Source organism: Artemia franciscana, chromosome 5 (genome assembly GCF_032884065.1).
Source record: "Artemia franciscana chromosome 5, ASM3288406v1, whole genome shotgun sequence".
In the NCBI taxonomy this organism is placed as follows: Eukaryota; Metazoa; Arthropoda; class Branchiopoda; order Anostraca; family Artemiidae; genus Artemia; species Artemia franciscana.
The window spans coordinates 11,959,425-11,979,093 of record NC_088867.1 but is presented as its reverse complement, the minus strand read 5'-3'; the positions used below and the strand labels follow the sequence as shown (position 1 = coordinate 11,979,093).

The 19,669-nt window shown below is 35.9% G+C and overlaps 1 protein-coding gene across 9 annotated transcripts in view; it reads right to left on the bottom strand.

The window, feature by feature from the left end:
* The window catches only part of LOC136026982 (rho-related BTB domain-containing protein 1-like), a 218,748-nt gene that overhangs the window by 181,546 nt on the left and 17,533 nt on the right, over window positions 1-19,669 (bottom strand). For 4 of the 9 annotated variants that reach the window (XR_010617465.1, XM_065703857.1, XM_065703859.1 and 1 more), the window contains exons 1-2: window positions 17,975-18,178; window positions 8,325-8,537 (exon numbers count right to left, since the gene is read on the bottom strand). Coding sequence is in view for 8 of the 9 variants with exons in the window: in XM_065703857.1 (XP_065559929.1) it covers window positions 8,325-8,504 (180 nt within the window). In the remaining variant the exon portion in view is untranslated. Of the gene's footprint in view, window positions 1-8,324; window positions 8,538-17,974; window positions 18,304-19,669 lie in introns of those variants that run through there. The other 5 variants (XM_065703854.1, XM_065703855.1, XM_065703856.1 and 2 more) reach the window with 3 other exon arrangements.

The following is a 19,669-nucleotide window of genomic DNA, read 5'->3' as shown; positions in this document are numbered from 1 at the left end:
TTACTCCGTATATGAAAGGGGCTTTTCCTTCTCAACGCCCCGCTCTTTACGCTAAAGTATTTTACTATTTTAAAATGTAGAGTTAAGAGAAAGAGTCAAACTTTAGCGTAAAGAGCGGGGCGTTGAGAAGGAAAAGTCCTTCAACAATAAAAACATACGAATATAGAAGTTCGTTGCATAAATTAATTCGTAAGTTACGTATATTTTTTACCAATGAAAACGTTTGTAAAAAAATAAAAGTTCTAGTTGCTTTTTTAAGTAATCAAAAAATTGGAGGGCAACTAGGCCTCCTCCCTCGCTCCTTTTTTCTCAAAATCTTCCAATTAATTGCAATTAATTAATATGCAAATTTCGTTTCAATTATCTATGTGCGGAGAGCCAAGATCAAAACGTGCATTAATCCAAAAACGTCCAGAAATTAAATTTTCCGAAACAACAGATTCATTTATAATTTTATTTTATTTTCGACAAACTGACCGAAAATAAAACGACAAACTGACCGTCTCATAATAAAGGAAAGTTGCAATCCTTTTTCTGTTGCGCCTATCTATATGGGGATCGCTCATCAGCCGCATCAAGGAAAATAGGAGACTAACAAGACTGTAAACTCAACTCGGGCAGTGAAAAAGAAAGAGTTGACACCATCTTCTACTTCCTATTAAGATCCTAAGCTCGCCTATGCTTTTTAAATTTGTTTTCGGTACCACAATACTGTTTGCAACACTAGCATCATAGACATTTTACTTTAATAATTCGACTGGGTAAAGCTAGAGACCTACTATGCGGCATTAAAAGTTTTTTCTATCTAAATTTTATCGACAGTAAATTGACTAATTTTAACTAAATTTTTATCTTTTTATCTGTTCAACTTCTTAATCGCTTTGGGACTTGACGTACCAGCTCCTGACTCTTTAGTTACTAAAATATCTGCGAACAACACCTGTTTGTGTATAGGGAATCTAATATTCCCCTCCAACAAGTACTGTTAAAACACCACCGACAATTTAGGGGCCACATTCGCGAGTCGGTAGCTAAGCTGGTTTTGTCTTCTATTGGTATTTAGGATTAGCGAAAACTTCCTACCCTGGAGAGTGCAGATAGCACAGAAGCGGTAAGTGTCTTAGACTAGGGATGCTTAGTCCCGAATTCAATATAACCGAACGAATTTCTCTATATTCTTTATTTTGTAAATCTATTGTTTCAATAAATTAGTAGAAATTTTTAAAATATTGCAAAATCCTAACCAAGACGCAAAACATTAGCTGAGAAAAACAATTGCCCGACAAAAACTACGGCCGTGGAGTCTGTAAAATAAGTTGATTATGACAATGGATGCATTATAATATAATGCAAATTTTAGTAAACGTAAATTTTTTTAATGTAAATTTACATAAAAAGTAGTAGTTCTCAACTACTACTATTAATACTATTAAATTTGTATTTCTAGTGTGCTTGCAAAAATATCCTCTACGGCTTTATCTGATTTTTCAGATGTTTCTTATCTGGCTTATGCTGATGATTTGCTCCTAATTAGTCGGACTAAGACTGGTCGCTCCAAAATGGTATCTTCTGTTTCCAATGCTTTTTCGGGATTGGCCTTTCATTGAATAAAGAGAAGTTTGAGTTTTTATCTTTCCTTTCAGCTTCTTCATCTCCTCTTAATTGCGACCCTGTCTCTATTCAGTCTGTTGATTCTTTGCGGTGGTTGGACTTAAGCCTTACTAATAATCTTTCCAGTTTCCGTCAGGGCAATGTTTATGACATTTCTAAAAAGATACAATTTGGGTACGGGAAAACTGTTCCCAATCGAGGGAAATATAATAGACGATCGCTGGCAAAATTCTATTCTACATACTGCGATCAATCAGTCCTTTCTAAGGCAGAAATTTACCCCAACTTGAGAAACATTGATTTAAAAAGAATCCAGAGTAGTTATTTCAGGTACTTTAAGTTTCTCCTTTTCATTCTTCCTTAGACACGTAACCGGATTCTAATTGGTAAATATGGTGTAGCCTACCTGATATAACATTAAAGTTGGAAAAGCTACACAGGAAACTCTCAGGTACTGCTCTTGATGGGCTTTCTCCACATAATCATCTTGTAAAAAGTGTTTCTTCTTTTTTTTGTGAATTTATATTCTTGTTTGTGTTTAATGTTATTTTTTTCTCTCTCTAGTTCGTTTTTTAGGTGTGTGTGCGTTTATTTAATTTTTCTTGTGTTTATTTAATGTAAAAAAAATTCTATACTCATTATTTTTCGTTTTCGTATGTTTTGCATTTTTTGTCTGTGTTTCATTGTTTTTACTCCACATTTTAAAACTTTTATAGTGTTTTTGTGGGTAAAAAATAAATTGTTATTATTAGTGTAAACTGTGATATAAATTTGCACTGTGAATTTTGTAAATACAAATGTGTATTATATATTGTAATGAAAATTTGTAGTGCAAGTTTCTTAATTAAAATGTGAATTTGAATTGGTAGATTTTGTAAAAATATTCTTAAAAAAACAGAAATGACATAAAAATGTTGAGGGCAGGTTCTTCAGACTCTTCCAGGAATTCTACTTTTTTGTGTCTCCTTAATTGCTTGTAATGTTTATAATTGCTTATGGCTTATAGGCCCATTTATGATGAAAACTGCTGCACATGTGTTATGGTCACGTGGTTAAAGTGCGTAGCGACAATGCCAATTCCAAACGAGGGGTTTTCCCAAAATCTTTAACGGATCGCACGTCCTTCAAACTTGTGAAGCCGATTATAACCGTGAAATCTTTTTCACCAAAAGGAACTGATTAAGCTTAGGAACTGATTATGCATAAAATAACGTCATCACAATTTTCCTTTTTACAAAGATGAAAGTTTAAGGTTATAGATTAAAGTCGATTACAATAAATGACAAAAACAAGCCTTGTGCGCTGTAATTGATAAGAAATAAAAATGGATTATTTGCACATTCTTGTCGGCAGAAATATGAATCTTCAAAAGTGATATTTAACCAAACAAACAAGTCATTAAATCAAACATGGCTAATAGCCATTGGCTATGGGCCAATCTGAAAAAATCACGGGATGCAAAACTTATGAGTTTTGACAACCTGACAAATATAAAGTTAGTCAGCATTAGCTAACAGACTTGAGTTTTTCCGCTTTTCCAGTACAACACCTATTTCCCTGTCCATAGTTTCTTACAAAAGTGCAATTTGGGGAATGGACCACGACCCAAAAGAGGGGCCATGTGCCAGGGATATCCCCCTCCCTTAGGAAAATAAATTTCAGCGAACATAGAGTATATGAGCTATATTACAACTGTGAATGCCACGGCCCACGATTTAGCTACATACAATTTGTAATGCCTTCAGTCATATTTTTGACACATTAACTAGGAAATTTACGACCAGGTAAAAAAAACTAGAAGAGTCTGAAGATTAACAAGGTACGTGTCGGTTATTTCGAAGCACATTCAAGAATTACGCTTAGGTTACATCTCAGTTTCATAGTTACAAAAATAAGTGGCAATGCATTGGACTTGACAGAATGCTATGGACTTGTATAATTTGGGCTTTATATTTGCACATAGGGGTGAGGGTGGGGGTTAGGTTGGGTTAGGTTTCAATTATTTTGTTTCTAAAGTTTTATTTTATCGTCATATTTTGTTATACATTAGGATTAACCTAACTTCACTTCTTGGGTGTGTTCAAAAAAAATTCAACCTAACAAATTTTGTAGGTAATTTCCTTCAAAATCTCCTACTCCCTTACATCTTCGTCAACGACTCTTGAATTCTCAAATAACAGCCAATACAAAATAATTTCAAATAAATACGTATGGTATTCATGATGTACATATTATAAAATATATAATATATTATACTGAATACATAATATCTACAGAATAAAATACATAACAAAATATATATTATTTTGTATGTTTTATACAAATAAAATAGAAAAGATATATCGTCACTGCCACGCCTAAAGGTCGTATCTGACCCCTTCTTCAGATAATTAACAAACACCCATTCACACAGAGATTTTACTAATATCGAAATTTAGCAAGCCCTTAGTTCGAGAGTCAGTTAAAACCAAACCTGTTCACGATAGATTTAGCTCGAGTCGCGTTTTCAGACACCGCGGGTCTCAACACGGGTTGGACGCATGTAGTGCAACAAACGTTTTGAAAATGCGAGTTCTACCGCCAAAGAACATGGTTGGAACCCGCTCAGCTGAAAACGCCTTATGTTGGAATTGCATGGATGAATTCAAAATTGTATAATATGAGCTTTTAAACCGATGTGGATTTCAGTAGCCTTGAGGTTTAAGAAGAAAAGGAAATAAATTTAGAAGTACAAAAAAATTGTTCGTTTGTTATGCTTTAGATTTTCATTAATTTCTACAATTATTGCATTTCAACAGTATCTTAAAGAGATGCATAAATTGGTATTATTGTGAAAGATTGATTTTATGGATAGTTTTTAGCACAAAGACAAAGGCCACAAAAAATTACACAATAGATCCTAATGAACAAATTTTATTCACAGTAAACTCGGGTTTGTAGTTCAGCTTTAAATTTTAGCCCAATTACTGTGAACCCCGCGTTTGAACTTGGTTTGAACGTGTTTTAAGCAGGTTCCAAATTTAAGAAACATGGGTTTAAATACGATGGCTGAAAACAGTTGAAAACAGACTTGTGAAGAACCCAGACTTCTGAAAACGACGGGTGCAGAGCTGTGTATTAACCCGTGTTAGAACCTGGTGCCTGAAAATGCAGCTTATCATTCATAACTGGATTAAGCCAAGACTGAACAGCTATCGATTTGAACTTCTTTTTGATTAGAATGGAGACATTTTCGCAAAATCTCATCATCGGTATCAATTCTGAGCCCTGGAGTTCTGCCATAGCTGAGTTTGAATTCTGGGTCCCGTATTTCCACGCTGAGATCATACCCACTATGTCACTGTACGAGATTTTGAACTTTACTTAGTTTTTTCACAGAATTTTCTGATTGGCTAGTACCCGAAGCTTATCCAGATACGAGAAAAATTTGTTAACAAAAATAAATGGATCCTGTAGTGGAACAGGATCAGCTGTAGCGGGATCCTGTAGTGGAACAGGATCAGCTGTAGCGGGATCCTGTAGTGGAACAGGATCAGCTGTAGCGGGATCCTGTAGTGGAACAGGATCCCAAGCTCAGCTGCAGCAACACACCGCAGGGCTCGGAATCAGTATTGAGATTAAGCGAAAGTGTCTCTATACTAATCCAAACAAGAAGAAGATAAATAATAAATGGAACAGTGACAATAAATATAAGTTCGAATATGGATGAATCCTTTTATTAGACAGTGATAATAACATTCACAAAATATAATCAATATTATATTACATGTACAATGACCGTCATCAGCGGATTTTTTTTTCTTTTCCTCGCACCCCGATTTCAGCTTATTCCTAGAAAGTGGTAAGGGTTTAATTTCTGCGGTTTTTAAGGAAAGTGTAAGCCTTAGGCCGGATAGATAAATATGACTTTGCATTTTGGAAAGCTTCGTAGAACTCTTGCCTGGGGCCAAAAGGGATGGTTTTTGCTTGTCCTTGAGCCAGAGCCTATAGTGTGTGAAGTGAAGTGGAGTTTTAAAGCCTATGTGAGAGAGAACTATCTGAAGTTATGCAGTCAAGCTTTCGTTTCATCAAACCATGTTTCTGTTATCGAGTGGAAAGCTCCGTTCTAGGAGGCAAACAGGCAGGCAACAGTTTCGAACTGAAGATGGAATAAAATGTATAAGTGTTAAATATATGCAGCAGTTACCCGGCTCCACAGCCAATATATCTTCTTTGAGAGATAAATAGAAAAATCTACAGAAACAAAAAAGTGGCATTTCCCCAGTGGAAAGTGCTGCCATCTATTGGCAGCACTGAGATTGCAGTAGAGAATGGTATCAGATATGCCTCTTAAACTTTAAAAGTTCTCTCATTGCTAAAGAAATTAGAGTTTATCCTCTGCTCCCTCCTAAGTGAAGACGTTAGAAACTTGGCCTACGACAAAAAAGTCAAATTTTGAACTAAGACAGATAGAATTTTTTTTTGATGGCAGTCGATAGCTCTTGATGAGCTGATCAAAGTGCATGTCATCCATTTTTTGGTAGAAAAATTCCATCATGAGATGGACCAGTTTGAAAGTTAAAAGGGGTTGACAACTTAAGTAGTAAAGTACACACTGAAACCAAAAATAGGCCGATACCAATTATGAGACATATAGGGGAGTTTTAAGCAAAAATCAGCTGTTAGCTCATAATCATCTTCGGCAATGAGGGATTCTCAACTTTTGCTAGTTGGTGTGCCTATGATTTGTTTCCGGTGTATTTGATGGTAAGACCAATTAGGTTCCAGTGGTAAAATATCTAGCGGACTTGTTTATTTTAAGATCCTTGCAGATTAACAACTTCAGCGTTTAATCGAAGCGAGGAAACAAAACCAAAGTGTTCCTCTCGCAACACTTTGCTCGGTAAAGCCGAACAAAAATTGCCGCAACACCTCACTTTGCCCATGCAACGTAGATCTAATTTGATTAAACAAGGGAGCAGAGGTTAAGCGCCTTGGGAGAAATGAACCCCTCTTTATCTGACTTCAATTAAATATCATAAACAAGTTTAAGGCAAATTCACCTGCGTCTTCATTCAAAGCGAGGGTCTTGAATTTTTTTTTTTTTCCAATCGTCTCCCGGAAATTTTGCTCGAGACACCGGTTTCTAGGAACCAAAGAGACACTATCAAACATGATAAAATGGCCTGGAAAATCAAAAATGATGCATTTAACCGTCTAAAGCTACAATTAAACCATTACTTTGTACAATTATTTTAAGTTTTTCACTTAGCCTGAAACATATGGTAAAGAACAAAAAACATATTTCCCTTCAGTTGTCTCCAAGACTTCCTTAGAAATCTCTAGAAACTTTTTTCTTCTTTTTCAGAAAGTCTGGTCAATTAACCAGCCTGGACAACGGTTATTTATTAGTATTTTCCTTACTAAAGACAACTCCTCTTCAATAAGTTTCGGATAGTAAACACGAAACTAATACATGGATAATTACAGCATTAGTTGATTTCAGTGTTTAAATTATCCATTACAAATTGTAAAATCTGATCATTAGCAACAATTAATACCGGGTTTCAGAACGGGCTGATTCTTAACTGGTAAAGTCTCATTGTAAATGGAACTTAACCTCTTCTCAAAGAGAGGATCAGCAGGGTAACGTAGATCAGAAGAACCAAAGCGTGATTGAACATACACTGCCCTGCTGACCCTCCCTTTGAGAACAGCTGAGCAAACAGTTTTTGTACTTATTTCAGAAGTTTAAAAAAAGTCAAATGCAACCTTCGGGCACGACAGAATGAATACATAATACAAAAGATACCATGATGAGGAACATCCGATTAGCGATAAGGGGAGGTATAAAGGACTTGCAGCCGGGCCTAGTCCTATCCAACCAAGGCCGTGTCCGGGGGGAGTACCTGGTTTAACCCCCCCCCCCTTCCTCACCAAAAAAATATATGACTTGTACAAAAGTAAAAAAAAACATGTAAACAAATTCTTGTTATGTTTTCACAGTTTTTTTGTAACCCCCCCCCCCCCCAACAAAGATCCTGTATAGAGTCCTGTTCCCTACTACGACAAGGTTCACAGTAAATTAGCACCGATACCACAGTCTTGTAAAACACCATGTTTTCAGTCGTTATTGAGACAGTAAGCCAAATTACAAGAAAATTTCTTATCACACAATTAATCTAAAACTTAGAAGCATGAAGATGAAATATCAATGTGTGTGCTTTAATACCACTAACAACTTACTGGAGCACAAAGCCGCCTGAGATCGACACAACTGCGCGCAGTCCTCCTCCACCCCAAAGCTTCCCTCTTAACACCCTACCAAGAAGTCGTCATTTCCTATAAATCTTTTCCTGCGACCCCTTCAGACCCCATTCAGGGAGAAACTGCTTTTCGTTTGGCCCTAGATGGTTGGTCGAAAAGATCGATCGCTGTCAATCTGTCATCCTGTGACTTTTTGCATATGGGAATTTTGATGGAGGGAACTAAAAAAGTTCATTTTTAAAATCTACACGCCAATCCTTTTAATTTGGTTCCTTCAGGTACCGTCTGCCGTGTTCAGTTTACCTTAGACAGCACAGCTAATAAACGCAAAGTTTACACAGAAATAGAATAAAACCAATCCTTGTTCCAGGCTGTAAAAGCTATGTGGAAAAAATGAAGACATTTTCCCCTTATTTTTTGGTTTTTGTATATATGGAACCCATTCTCATAAAGGGGTATTTACTAACCTCTTTGTATATCCTGTATTGATCAATAGCCCAAACAGTTGGAACGTGGGTAGTAAGCAGCTGGGATAAAGAAACTTGTTTGTTACATGCTCTGGCGCATATTAGACGCGTTTTTCCCACGGCAGTGTCACCAACGACGACACACTTCACAAGCTCCTGATGAGGGGTTTCATAATCCATAATTAATTTATCTAATAAGCATCATGAATAAACCTGAAAATAAAAAAGTAACATTACATGTATTGAAATCTAGCAAATGATAACTATTGGCTACGGCTAATAATTATCTAATATTGGTTTTATTTCTAACAGCAATTGGGAAGATGAGGGTCTAGATAAGTGATTTCCAACCAATTTCGAGCCATGTCCCACCTAGACATTTTAAAATCATGACGCCCCTCTCCTCTAGTAGAATTTAAATTTTGTTACTCAAAGTTTTACGTGTATTCTAAAGTATATTCAACCAAAGACACCCAACAGTGGCGAGTCGAGATTCAAGCATCTCTCAAAACGTGTCAAATGACTTTTTAAAAAAAGGCACTTCTTCTGGCTAATTTACGAGTAAAACACAAAAATTATCTTTTCAATGGTTGACCACACCTACAGATCAAAATTATGGATATAGCCCTGGCTGCATTAACCCTGGGTATACCCATGGGTATCACCCTGGCTGAGTGTATATAATATGGATATTTTCACCTAAACATAAGAGAAAAGACATGTATTTTCATCATCTATGGGGGCAGTTTATTGTTTCTTTTAGTTTCTTCAGCGGAGATTTCAAATAAGATATGTTTCAATAAAAAATACTAAAAAGCATTTTTAGTCTAGGGTGGTCAAGATATCTAGCCCCCCCCCCCCCCCTTCCCTCTCAATTAATATTTATTTGCCTATAAGTTCTAAAAAAAAACATGTTTTTTATCACAGCTAAAGCTAACTGACATTAAAGGTCTAATAAACTGGCGTTTTGGTACACAATATCCGGATCCAAGTTAGACTTACTACGATTTCTGGCTCAGCCAAATTTCCGCGATATTATATGGAGACAAAGGCCAAACTCCAACGTGAAATTTCCATGAAATGTGAATTCATGAGCAAAGACACAAAAAACAGGCATATTATGCACAAAATATGGAATAAATACTAAAATCTTGAGATTTTGGGCGATGACGGGGAATAAAATAATTTTCTCTCCACTGTCGAAAATACCGAAAGAGTGCATCCTCCACGCAAACTTTTCCTATTTTTACTTGAAAATCATTTAGAAAAATTTTGCTCTCTTCTTTGGTTTGAGGTCAACCCCAACCCCTTATAGATTGAGAGCAGTGGCTGGCGTTTACCCCCCCCCCCCCCCATGCACAATATCCCTTTCGGAAAATCTTCCCTATGAAAATACCCCTTGCGGAAAATACTCCCCTCCCCCAAGGCTGGTTGATTTCCAATCACTTTCGACTTATAAGAAAACGACCTAAACTATCAATTTCTGATCTAATGAGCACCCTCCGAAATTTCTGCAACCATAAGGTGGAGGTGTGGATAGGGAACCCCCATCCTATACGGAGTAAATTCTGCTCATTTTAGGGCTTAATGTTACTCTTTACTTTCATAATAACAGTTTATAACAGAAATATTCCAAGAAATCACAAGGGAGTTTAATCAATTTCACATTTCTGATGCGATTTCTTAAAGTTTCCTTTATACACCTCCCCCTACCCCGCACAAAATCTTGGTTACGGTCCTGGGGATCATACATCAATTTCTACCTCCGGCAATTCTATATGTTTTCTGTAGGAGGTATTTACCAATAGGAGGGAATATTTCCAGCGGTGGAGGGGGTACTTTCAGAGGGGGATTCCCGCGATGGGTGTTTTCCAGGGGGGGGGGTATTTTCTGGGCGCAAACGCCTAGAACCTATAATCTCAATGATCATCTCTAATAGAAGCCGTCATTCTGTCACTGGTTGTTCTGATATAATTTTCATTGAATATAAAGCATATCAAAAACTTACTGGTAATATTTGCGTTACGTTACGCGATTAACACCAGTGCTTATTTAAATTCAGGTAAAGTAAATGTACCTTCAAAGGGCTCAAGAAACGGAGTCGAAGAATTTCTCCAAGGGAGATGCTCCAATGCTAAAAATTAGGGCCTTGCATCCAGCTTCTCAGTCATTTTACTGTTCAGTCCCAAAATTTCCCAGGAGAGTACCACGGAAATTGCGCGGTCTTAGGAGATTTGCCCCTACATGTAGTTCTGGTAATCCTAATCAAGTCTGATCCAATTAATCACGGAAGATTTCATAATGAGCTTTTCTATGATACAAGATGACATACAGTTTTACTGCAGAAAATGCAATGCTCTTAGTAATTTCATTGCCACTTTTCCATACTTTGGTTGGGATTAAATTTTTTAAGTCACAACTAAAGAATGATCAAGTGAATAGTTCAGTTCAAACGAGGGGGCTCAACTGAGTCCATAGCCAGGGAGGGTCCACATCATTGGGTCCGAGGTCAGTTAAACATCCATGGATATTTAAGTTCCTACAAGTTTAATATGAGCTATTTTTACGTTTTTCAAATTACCCTCCCACCTCCAACAAAAGTACACATTTGCTTATGTACTGCTAGAGGAACATGGAGCAGTGGGAAACACAGTCTTATGACAGTATAGAAAAGTCAATATTAGCAGCCTCAACGTGCATCCGTGGAAGTATATGTTGCGCTATATGTGCAGTAGCGTCAACTAGGGGGATGGGGAAAAGTACCACTCTTCCATTTTTGGTCCCCCCCCACTTTAAAGTGCATACCTTTTTCGAGGGATAGTTTCGCTGAAAATGACATTTTTGTATTTTCATTGAAACATAAAAACGACAAAATTTGCCCTCCCCCTAGATTTTGAAAAACATACCAGCCTATTTGACGCCACTGTACATATGGTAGGCTATCTGGGGCAGGTATATGACACATCTACCAGAGCAAGCTGTCAAGATCATATTGCAAACACTATAAACCTAGGCATGATACAAGCTGCTTCTTTGATCAGGAACGGTTCTTGAGCCGTTCCTGATCTAGCCAGATTGTACTAATCATTCCCTATTGTATTATAATAGCTCCAGCCCAACATTTAAAAGTTTATTCACCCCACACTGTCAGTGAAGGGCTTCCAAAATGTAAAAGATGTTTTAAGTCCCTCCTAGTTCTTCAATTTCGCGGTGTTTTAGAAATTAATGCTCGAAATGACCCCAAACTCACTTTGACATTAGTATACGGTGCAAAACACGACAAATTTTTTGCAAAAAAAACTTTTGCAAAATACAAATTTATGGCAAAGAAATTTGTAGGTACACCGTTTGAGAATTATTATAATTTGAGGCGTAATACATACAATGAACGGGGCTCAAAACAATTGTACTTCTGTGCACAAAAACATTATTAGATAATTTCGCTGACAAATCGAATCCTTGTTGGAAAATTTGAGGCAGAATATTTAAAAACCGATAATGCGGCAAAGTAGAACGACAAGTTTTTATGCTACAAAAACCGATACAGAATTCATGGCCATTTCTATTTTGGGCAGTTAGCAAATTAGTGTTTTGGTCTCAAAAAATATCTTCATGGATAGGCTAGCACAAAAGGCTAGGCTTGATAACCTAAGCTTTAAGTACCAAGGACATCAAAATAAATCTTTCCCCCTGGCTCCATCTTCAGTCTATTGATACCTGAAATCCAGGATTTTTTTATGATTTTTCTTTTAGTTGTCATACAATTATTAAAAAAATGATCGTTGCTTTAATATTCTACTTTGTTGCCACACTTGAATCAAACAGTTCGTGGTAACGAACTGCAGTAAGGAGCGACCCGGCTCAATAGTAAACGAAACTCTAAAAAACGGAATTTCGATGCTAAAAGATATATCAAAAGAATCGGATTTTTATGCTGATTTTAAATATATAAGTTTCATCGAATTTAGTCTTTGTCATCAAAAGTTACGAGCCTGAGAAAATTTGCCTTATTTTGGAAAATAGGGGCAAACACCCCCTAAAAGTCATAGGATCTTAACGAAAATCACACCATCGCATTCAGCGTATCAGAGAACCCTATAGAAAAAATTTCAAGGTCTAACCTACAAAAATGTGGAATTTCGTATTTTTTGGCCATAAGACAAATCACGGGTGCGTGTTTATTTTTTTTTTTTTGTTTTTCTTTAGGGGCACCTAGGCCCCCTCCCACGCTCATTTTTTTCCCAAAGTCAATGGATCAAAATTTTGAGATAGTCATTTTGTTCCGCATAGTCGAAAACCATAATAACTATGTCTTTGGGGATGACTTACCCCCCACAGTCCCTGGGGAAGGGGCTACAAGTTACAAACTTTGACCAATGTTTACATACAGTAATGGTTACTGGGAAGTGTACCGACGTTATCAGGGGGATTTTTTGGTTTGGGTGTGGGGTTCAGGGGAGGGGGCTATATGGGAGGATCTTTCCTTGGAGGAATATTTCATGGGGGAAGAGAAATTCAATGAAAAGGGCGCAGGATTTTCTAGCATTACTATTAAAAAAAAAAAAAACAATGAAAATATAAACATGAAAAAGTTTTTTCAATTGAAAGTAAGGAGAAGCATTAAAACGAACAGAGATTATTACGCATATGAGGGGTTCTAAAAATACTTTAGCATAAAGAGAGAGGTATTTAGGAGGAGATAAATACTTCGTTCTTTATGCTAAAAAAAAATTTAAGTAATTTCAACTATTTATTCTACGGCCTTTCTGATTCAGGGGTCATTCTTAAAGAATTGAGACAAAACAAGATTTAGTGTGAAGAGCGAGGCATTAACGAGGGGACCAACCCCCTCATATATATAATCAAAAATATAATAATATAAAAGTGTGTTACGTAAGTTAATTCTTAAGTTACGTATATTTTTTTACTAATAAAAACGTTCGTTAAAAATTAAAAGATCTAGTTGCCTTTTTAAGTAACCGAAAAATTGGAGGGCAACTAGGCCTCCTTCCCCACCCTTTATTTCTCAAAATCGTCTGATCAAAACTAAGAGAAAGCCATTTAGTCAAAAAAGAATTAATATGCAAATTTGATTTTAATAATTTATGTACGTAGAGCCAAAATCAGACATGCATTAATTCAAAAACTTTCAGAAATTAAATAAAAAAAACAAGTTTTTTGAAATGAAATTAAGCAGCGACATTAAAACTTAAAACGGACAGAAATTACTTCGTATATGAAAGGGGCTTTTCCTCCTCGACACCCCGCTCCTTGCGCTAAAGTTTGATTCTTTCTCGCAACTCTACTTTTTAAAACAATAAAAAACTTTAGCGTTAAGAGCGGGGTGTCGAGGAGGAAAAGCCCCTTTCATATACGGAGTAATTTCTGTTCGCTTAAATTTTAATGTCGCTCCTTACTTTCATTTCAAAAAACTGTTGTTTTTTTTTTTATTTAATTGTGAAAAGAAACAAGCGGAAAACCCCGATTGTCTTAACTGATTAAGCGGAAACTTGCACATCTATATAGGTTGCATCTTAAAGAATGTGGAAAAATCGGAAATTTAACTTTTAATTAAAAAGAACTCCATATACTGTTGTGCAATTTTTGGCAGCAGCGGGTACTAAGTTCGGCTAAAAAATAGGTGAAAAAAAATTAGTTCATGAGGCACCCAAAAGCTGAAGACGGTGTAGCTTTCTTTTAAAGGCGTAGGCCTAGTTGTCCCTGGGAACCAACAGATTTTTAATGTTTAAATGTTTACGTACGAAGAGTTGTCAAATAACTAATTAGTGTTGCTTATGTATTTTCAGGGCTCAACGTGGCAACGCTGAAGAAAATTTTATACTGCCCTAAGATATTCTTAATTTTATAACAGCCGAAAGAGAAATGTTAGAAGATCGCAGTTTTCAGGTATCAATAGACCTACGATGGGTCCAGGAGGATGAAATTGATTTTATTTGATGTCCTTCGTACTATAACTACTACTAGGTTTATGTTAATCCAAATTTATCAAAAGCTAGCAAAACGTCTCACTTCCCCCTGCTGCTAGGCTTTTATTAGGCTCGTGTATATTTCCAACTCGTATTTTTTGTTTATTCCCGCCCAAATAATACAATTTAGCTCGCTATTATCACTAGATGGCACCACTGTTTCCAGGAACTGGTAAAAATTGCTATTATCATCAGGGGCAGGTCTAGGGGATGATTTTGAGATACGCCCCCCCCCCCCAAAAAAAATAATAAGTCAATAGCTGCGTTAATTACAGGGTGGAGGGGCAGAAAATAGAAATGGTGGAGCCCAAGATTTGCTGGTGCACCTCCCAAGCATTAATTCTATATCCAGAGGTAGTTTTAAGGCGATGGTGATTCAGAGGGCACACGCCCCGGGCACAAAATTTTAGGCGCCCAAAATTTCAAATAAATGATGTAACGGTTTTAGTCATCTTTTTTAGACTTTATTTCTATTAAAATAAGGTATAGGGCGCAGTAAGCACTAAAATTTCGTTTTTTGAAAATTTTCATTTTCCCTATATCATCATCACCATTCCTTGAAAATAAAAGTAAATAGACCGAATTTAATTTTTTCTTTTTTTATATTTTGTAGCATATTCAAATCTGTTCGTGTTTTACAGGATGTCGTCTTGTAATAAGAAGGAAAGCGATGCCGCTGGAAGAAAACGATGTCGCTTTCAATAAATGAAAGCATCGTTAAAATTAGCCTGAAAATTTTAGAGAGACAGGAATGGGGGCACTATTCGAGATTTGCCTCGGGCGAAAGATAGACCATAACTGTCATCATCTGTATCCACCCCTAGTCGTCGTTGTTTGTTGTACAGCAGAAAAAGCCTTTTGACTGCTTATCCGTATTCAGAGACGCCATTTAGAGGTGAGCAAGGGTAACAAAATGCCCTATATATTTTTAAAAATGGTAGGAAGACCACTAAAAAGGGGTGTTTTAAAAGGAAATTTGATTGTGCCATGCAATATCCCCATTTATCTACTGTCTGAATATATGCATAATGACCACAAAAAACCGTCATTATTTAACAGGTCCATACTGAAGCAAAATAAATATAGCTCTGGAAAGAAACTTGTACGGTAAGCTTAGGAACGGGTATTCATGGCTTGAAAAAAACGACACGGAAACTATGTTGTCTGTTTGTTTTTAATTAATTAATTTATTATTATTATTAATGTGTATAGGATTGCCCCGAGCTGTCTATATTACAGCTGTCCCCCGAGCTAAATAGTACAAGCATTCGTGCTACATTAACTATGAACTTTTTATGGTTCAACGGTTTTATTTAATCAACATAAAACAACAAAAATTATTAACTCCAATGCAGAACTCGTGCAGTTGGTTGTACAAACAAAATCACAATAATTTTGTAATAATAACGATGGCAACGAAAAAAAAATCCGCTGAAGAAAAAAAAATCAAAATATAAAGGATAAAAAAAATACTGAGCAAGAAGGGCATGGGAGGCCATCTTAATATGAATACACAAAAAAATAATATAGTTCAATGGTTATGTTCCAAAATTTTGTTTTAGAGAATGCCACATTGAAATAGTAACTTCTCATATACGTTCCATATTTAAAAATTTAAGGAAAAGAATAATGTCTCTTATGCAGTTTCGATTGCAAAAAAACTGTCCGCCTCACTAGTTAATCTGTTTGGTTTCTCCTTGAAGGGTAAACTTGGTTAATCTGTTTAGTTTCCCACTGCAGTGAAATTCCCCTAATGATCTAACAACAAGATCACTGTTTCATTCTGATCAGAAAAGCTTTATTCAACGGATTGTTATTGTTACTGTCCATTCGTTTTTCTCAAAGACATTTCAAGCTGTCACCTTTTCTACTTTGATTAGCTTAAGATTAAAGATAAAACTTTTTCACCTAGGCCTGATTAAAATAATAAATAAAAGGCTAAAAAAAAAATCACTATAAGGTTTAAAACTCTGCTGAAAAGAATAGAACTTTTGTTTCAAAGCCTTAGGGCTAGGAAAGCAGACACAAGCATTAAGGAAAAGAAATTTACCAAATCTCTAAGTACTGTTGACACAAGCATTAAGGAAAAGAAATTTACCAAATCTCTAGGTACTGTTATCCTAGTTCCTACGTCCTCCGACAGGTCCCTTATGTCTTCTAAATTGATAAAATTGGGTAAAACTTGAAATAAATAAAATATTCGGTAAAAGTTCATTGAAGTATCAAGGACGATGACACTCAAGTAGTACTGCTCGAATTGCGTAGTGGAAATTTACGCAACCATTATATCTTTAAACATTGGTACTTATGTGTTATAGCGACCACACCAAGAATTGAAGTTAGGTTAATCCTGATGAAATATGCCAAAATACGATGAAAATATAATAGTTTAGTAACAAAATTATGGAAAGTATAACAGAAAAGTATGGAAAGCAGGCAACCCAGAACGCATTATATTAAATATCTAACCTAACCACCTCTATATATGGAATATTTCAATTAAAATATACCTGCATAGTTACCGTTTATCTCGCTCAGGCTAAGCTAATTATTGGCAAGTGGAGACAGAAAACCGGTTTTCACTACAGATCAAGAACTAAGTATGGTGGCTATAATACGTAAGTACCAAAATAATTTACAATGATCAAGAATTCGATTTCTAATGAAAAATACCTCCATTTAGGAGCTTTTAATAGTAACAAATTAAAGTGAAGAAGAAATATGGGGAAAAATCAGCAAAAATAAGGTAAAAACATATGACAACAAATAGCTTATGAAGGTGCAGCTTCCTCCGAAAGGCGTAGTTGTCTACGGGAGGCAACAGATTTTTACGGGCGGCCGGATAATAGAATTTTAACGGACAGAAAGCGTTGCTGAATTTAACTAATTAGTTTTGTTTATTTATTTTAGCAATTCAAAGTGGCACCGCTGCCGAAAAAGTGATTCTGTCCTAAAACCCTCACAATTTTGAAACAGAAAAAGAAGATTTTTTTTTTTAATCTAGGGTTTTTTTAAATTTAGGAAATGTGCTTGCAGATATTTGAAATCTAATAAATTGGGATTGAGCAAAGTTGTGAAGCTGAAAATACTTTTTTGTGTACTTCATTTAAGTAGAAGATCTAATTTGTCTCCGTTTTCGACAAAATAATGCTACATTTTCTCAGTGCCAAAATTATTTATAGTTAGGTTAGTTAGGCTAGGTTATCATTTTTATACAATCCTAATATGGAGGTTGAATGCCAGAATGGCCTCTCACTCAATTGGACTAACTGTCTTGGCTTTTTCTACAATTAGCCATGACTTGATGCCAACAACTATTCCATTTTAATTCAAGAATAAAATATACGGTGGGTTAGTTAGATTTGGTCAAAAAGTGCTTAAATTTGAATTTGCAATAGAAGCGATTATTATATTCGTAAAGAAAATAAAAAAGGCTTCGAGTGGTATGTTCACTTTATTGGTAAGTCAATTATATAAACTACAAAATATCTCCCCTCTCAAGTTTTTAACTTAAAAAACTGTAAAATTAACCCAATTCTAAGAACACAGATAACTAATCAAACCACGCAAACCAAAGCAAAGGCTATGCTTAAGGATCAAGTTCTACAGTCCAACTGAACTAATCGAAACTAATTTTTAAAGCTAAAGAATTGAAATTCCTACCTAAATGTAATACACCACTCCTCTTCTGGACTCCTAGGTCTCGCTTCGTCTGATCAATAACTAACAAACTTTTTGGCAAAAGGTTTAAATAACTGGTATTCTCTTTAGAAACGAACTGAAGGCGCATCACAAAGAACGGCGATGAGAAAACCACATTCAGAAAATGCGCATGTCTCTTTCCTGTTTTTTTTTTTAATACGTGTTAAAGAAAAAATCTCGGAACAAATTTTTAGTATTTCCGGATTATTCAATTTGTTTTCCCATCTCAGTGATATAAGCCTGAGCGATTTTTTTTTTCGCGTAGGCGAACTTCTTGGCGGCGGAGCAAATTTGCAAATTTTCTTTAGTCTCCAATTATACTCTTTTCTACAAAAAAAGCGACGCGAAAACTACATTCAGAAAATGCACATGTCTCTTTCATATTTTTTTTAAATATGTGTTTAAGAAAAAACCTCGGAAGTCGGAACAAATTGTTAGTATTTCAGGATTATTCAATTTGTGTTCCCATCTGAGTGAGATTAGCCTTAGCGTTTTTTTTTTTTTTTTTTTTTTTTTTTTTTTTTTTTTTTTTTTTTTTTTTTTTTTTTTTTTTTTTTTTGCTTAGGCGAATTTCATGGCGGCGGAGCAAATTTTCGATATTTTTTTAGTCTCCAATTATAGTCTTATAAGGAGACGCAAAACCACATTCAGGAAATACGCGTATCTCTTTTGTTTTTGCATTATATATTGAAGAAAAAACCTTGGAACATATTTTCAATGTTTCCTAATAGTTCAATTTATGTTTCCAACCGACTGAATTAACTGGAGCATGAAATTTTTTTTGCGCTAGCGAACTCCACAGCCCAAAACCAAATTCCTATTCCTTCCCACAATCATATTGGGCTTTTTTTCATTGACGACCAAGCCTTTTTCAATGCACACCATAACAGATTGAGCAATTAAGGGGGTGCAACTACCCCCCTATGTGTCACCAACTTCTTCCCAAGATTATGGAAAATACTTTTTTTGGGATTTTCATTCAAAAATAAAAAACAAACGAAGTAGCTCCTTCCCTAGATTTTATGAAGTAACTAAAGTAAAGAAAAAACCTCGGGACAATTTTTTTGTACTTCCTGATTAGTTCGCTTTGTCTTCCCATATGATTGAGATAAGCCTAAGCGCTTTTTTCGCGTTGGTGAACTTCGGTGGCGGAATGCGGTGGTGGAGCAAATTTGCAATCTTTTCTTCAATCTTCAATTATACTTTTTATAGCACTTGGTATTAACCAAGTGACATATAGCGATCGCAAATTCTGTCGGTCTGTCTGTCCCGGTTTTGCTACTTTAGGTAATTCCAGGTAAGCTAGGACGATGAAATTTGGCAGGTATATCAGGGACCGGACCAGATTAAATTACAAATAGTCGTTTTCCCGATTTGACCATCTGGGGGGAGTGGGGGCCTGTTAATTCGGAAAAAATAGAAAAAATGAAGTATTTTTAACTTACGATCGGGTGATGGGATCTTAATGAAATTTAATGTTTGTAATGATATCGTGTCTCAAAGCTCTTATTTTAAATCCCGACCAGATCCGATGACATTGGGGGGAGTTGGAGCCCCCTATCTTGGAAAAATCTTGGAAAACGCTTAGAGTGGAGGGATCGGGATGAAACTTCGTGGGAAAAATAAGCAGAAGTCCTAGATACGTGATTGACATAA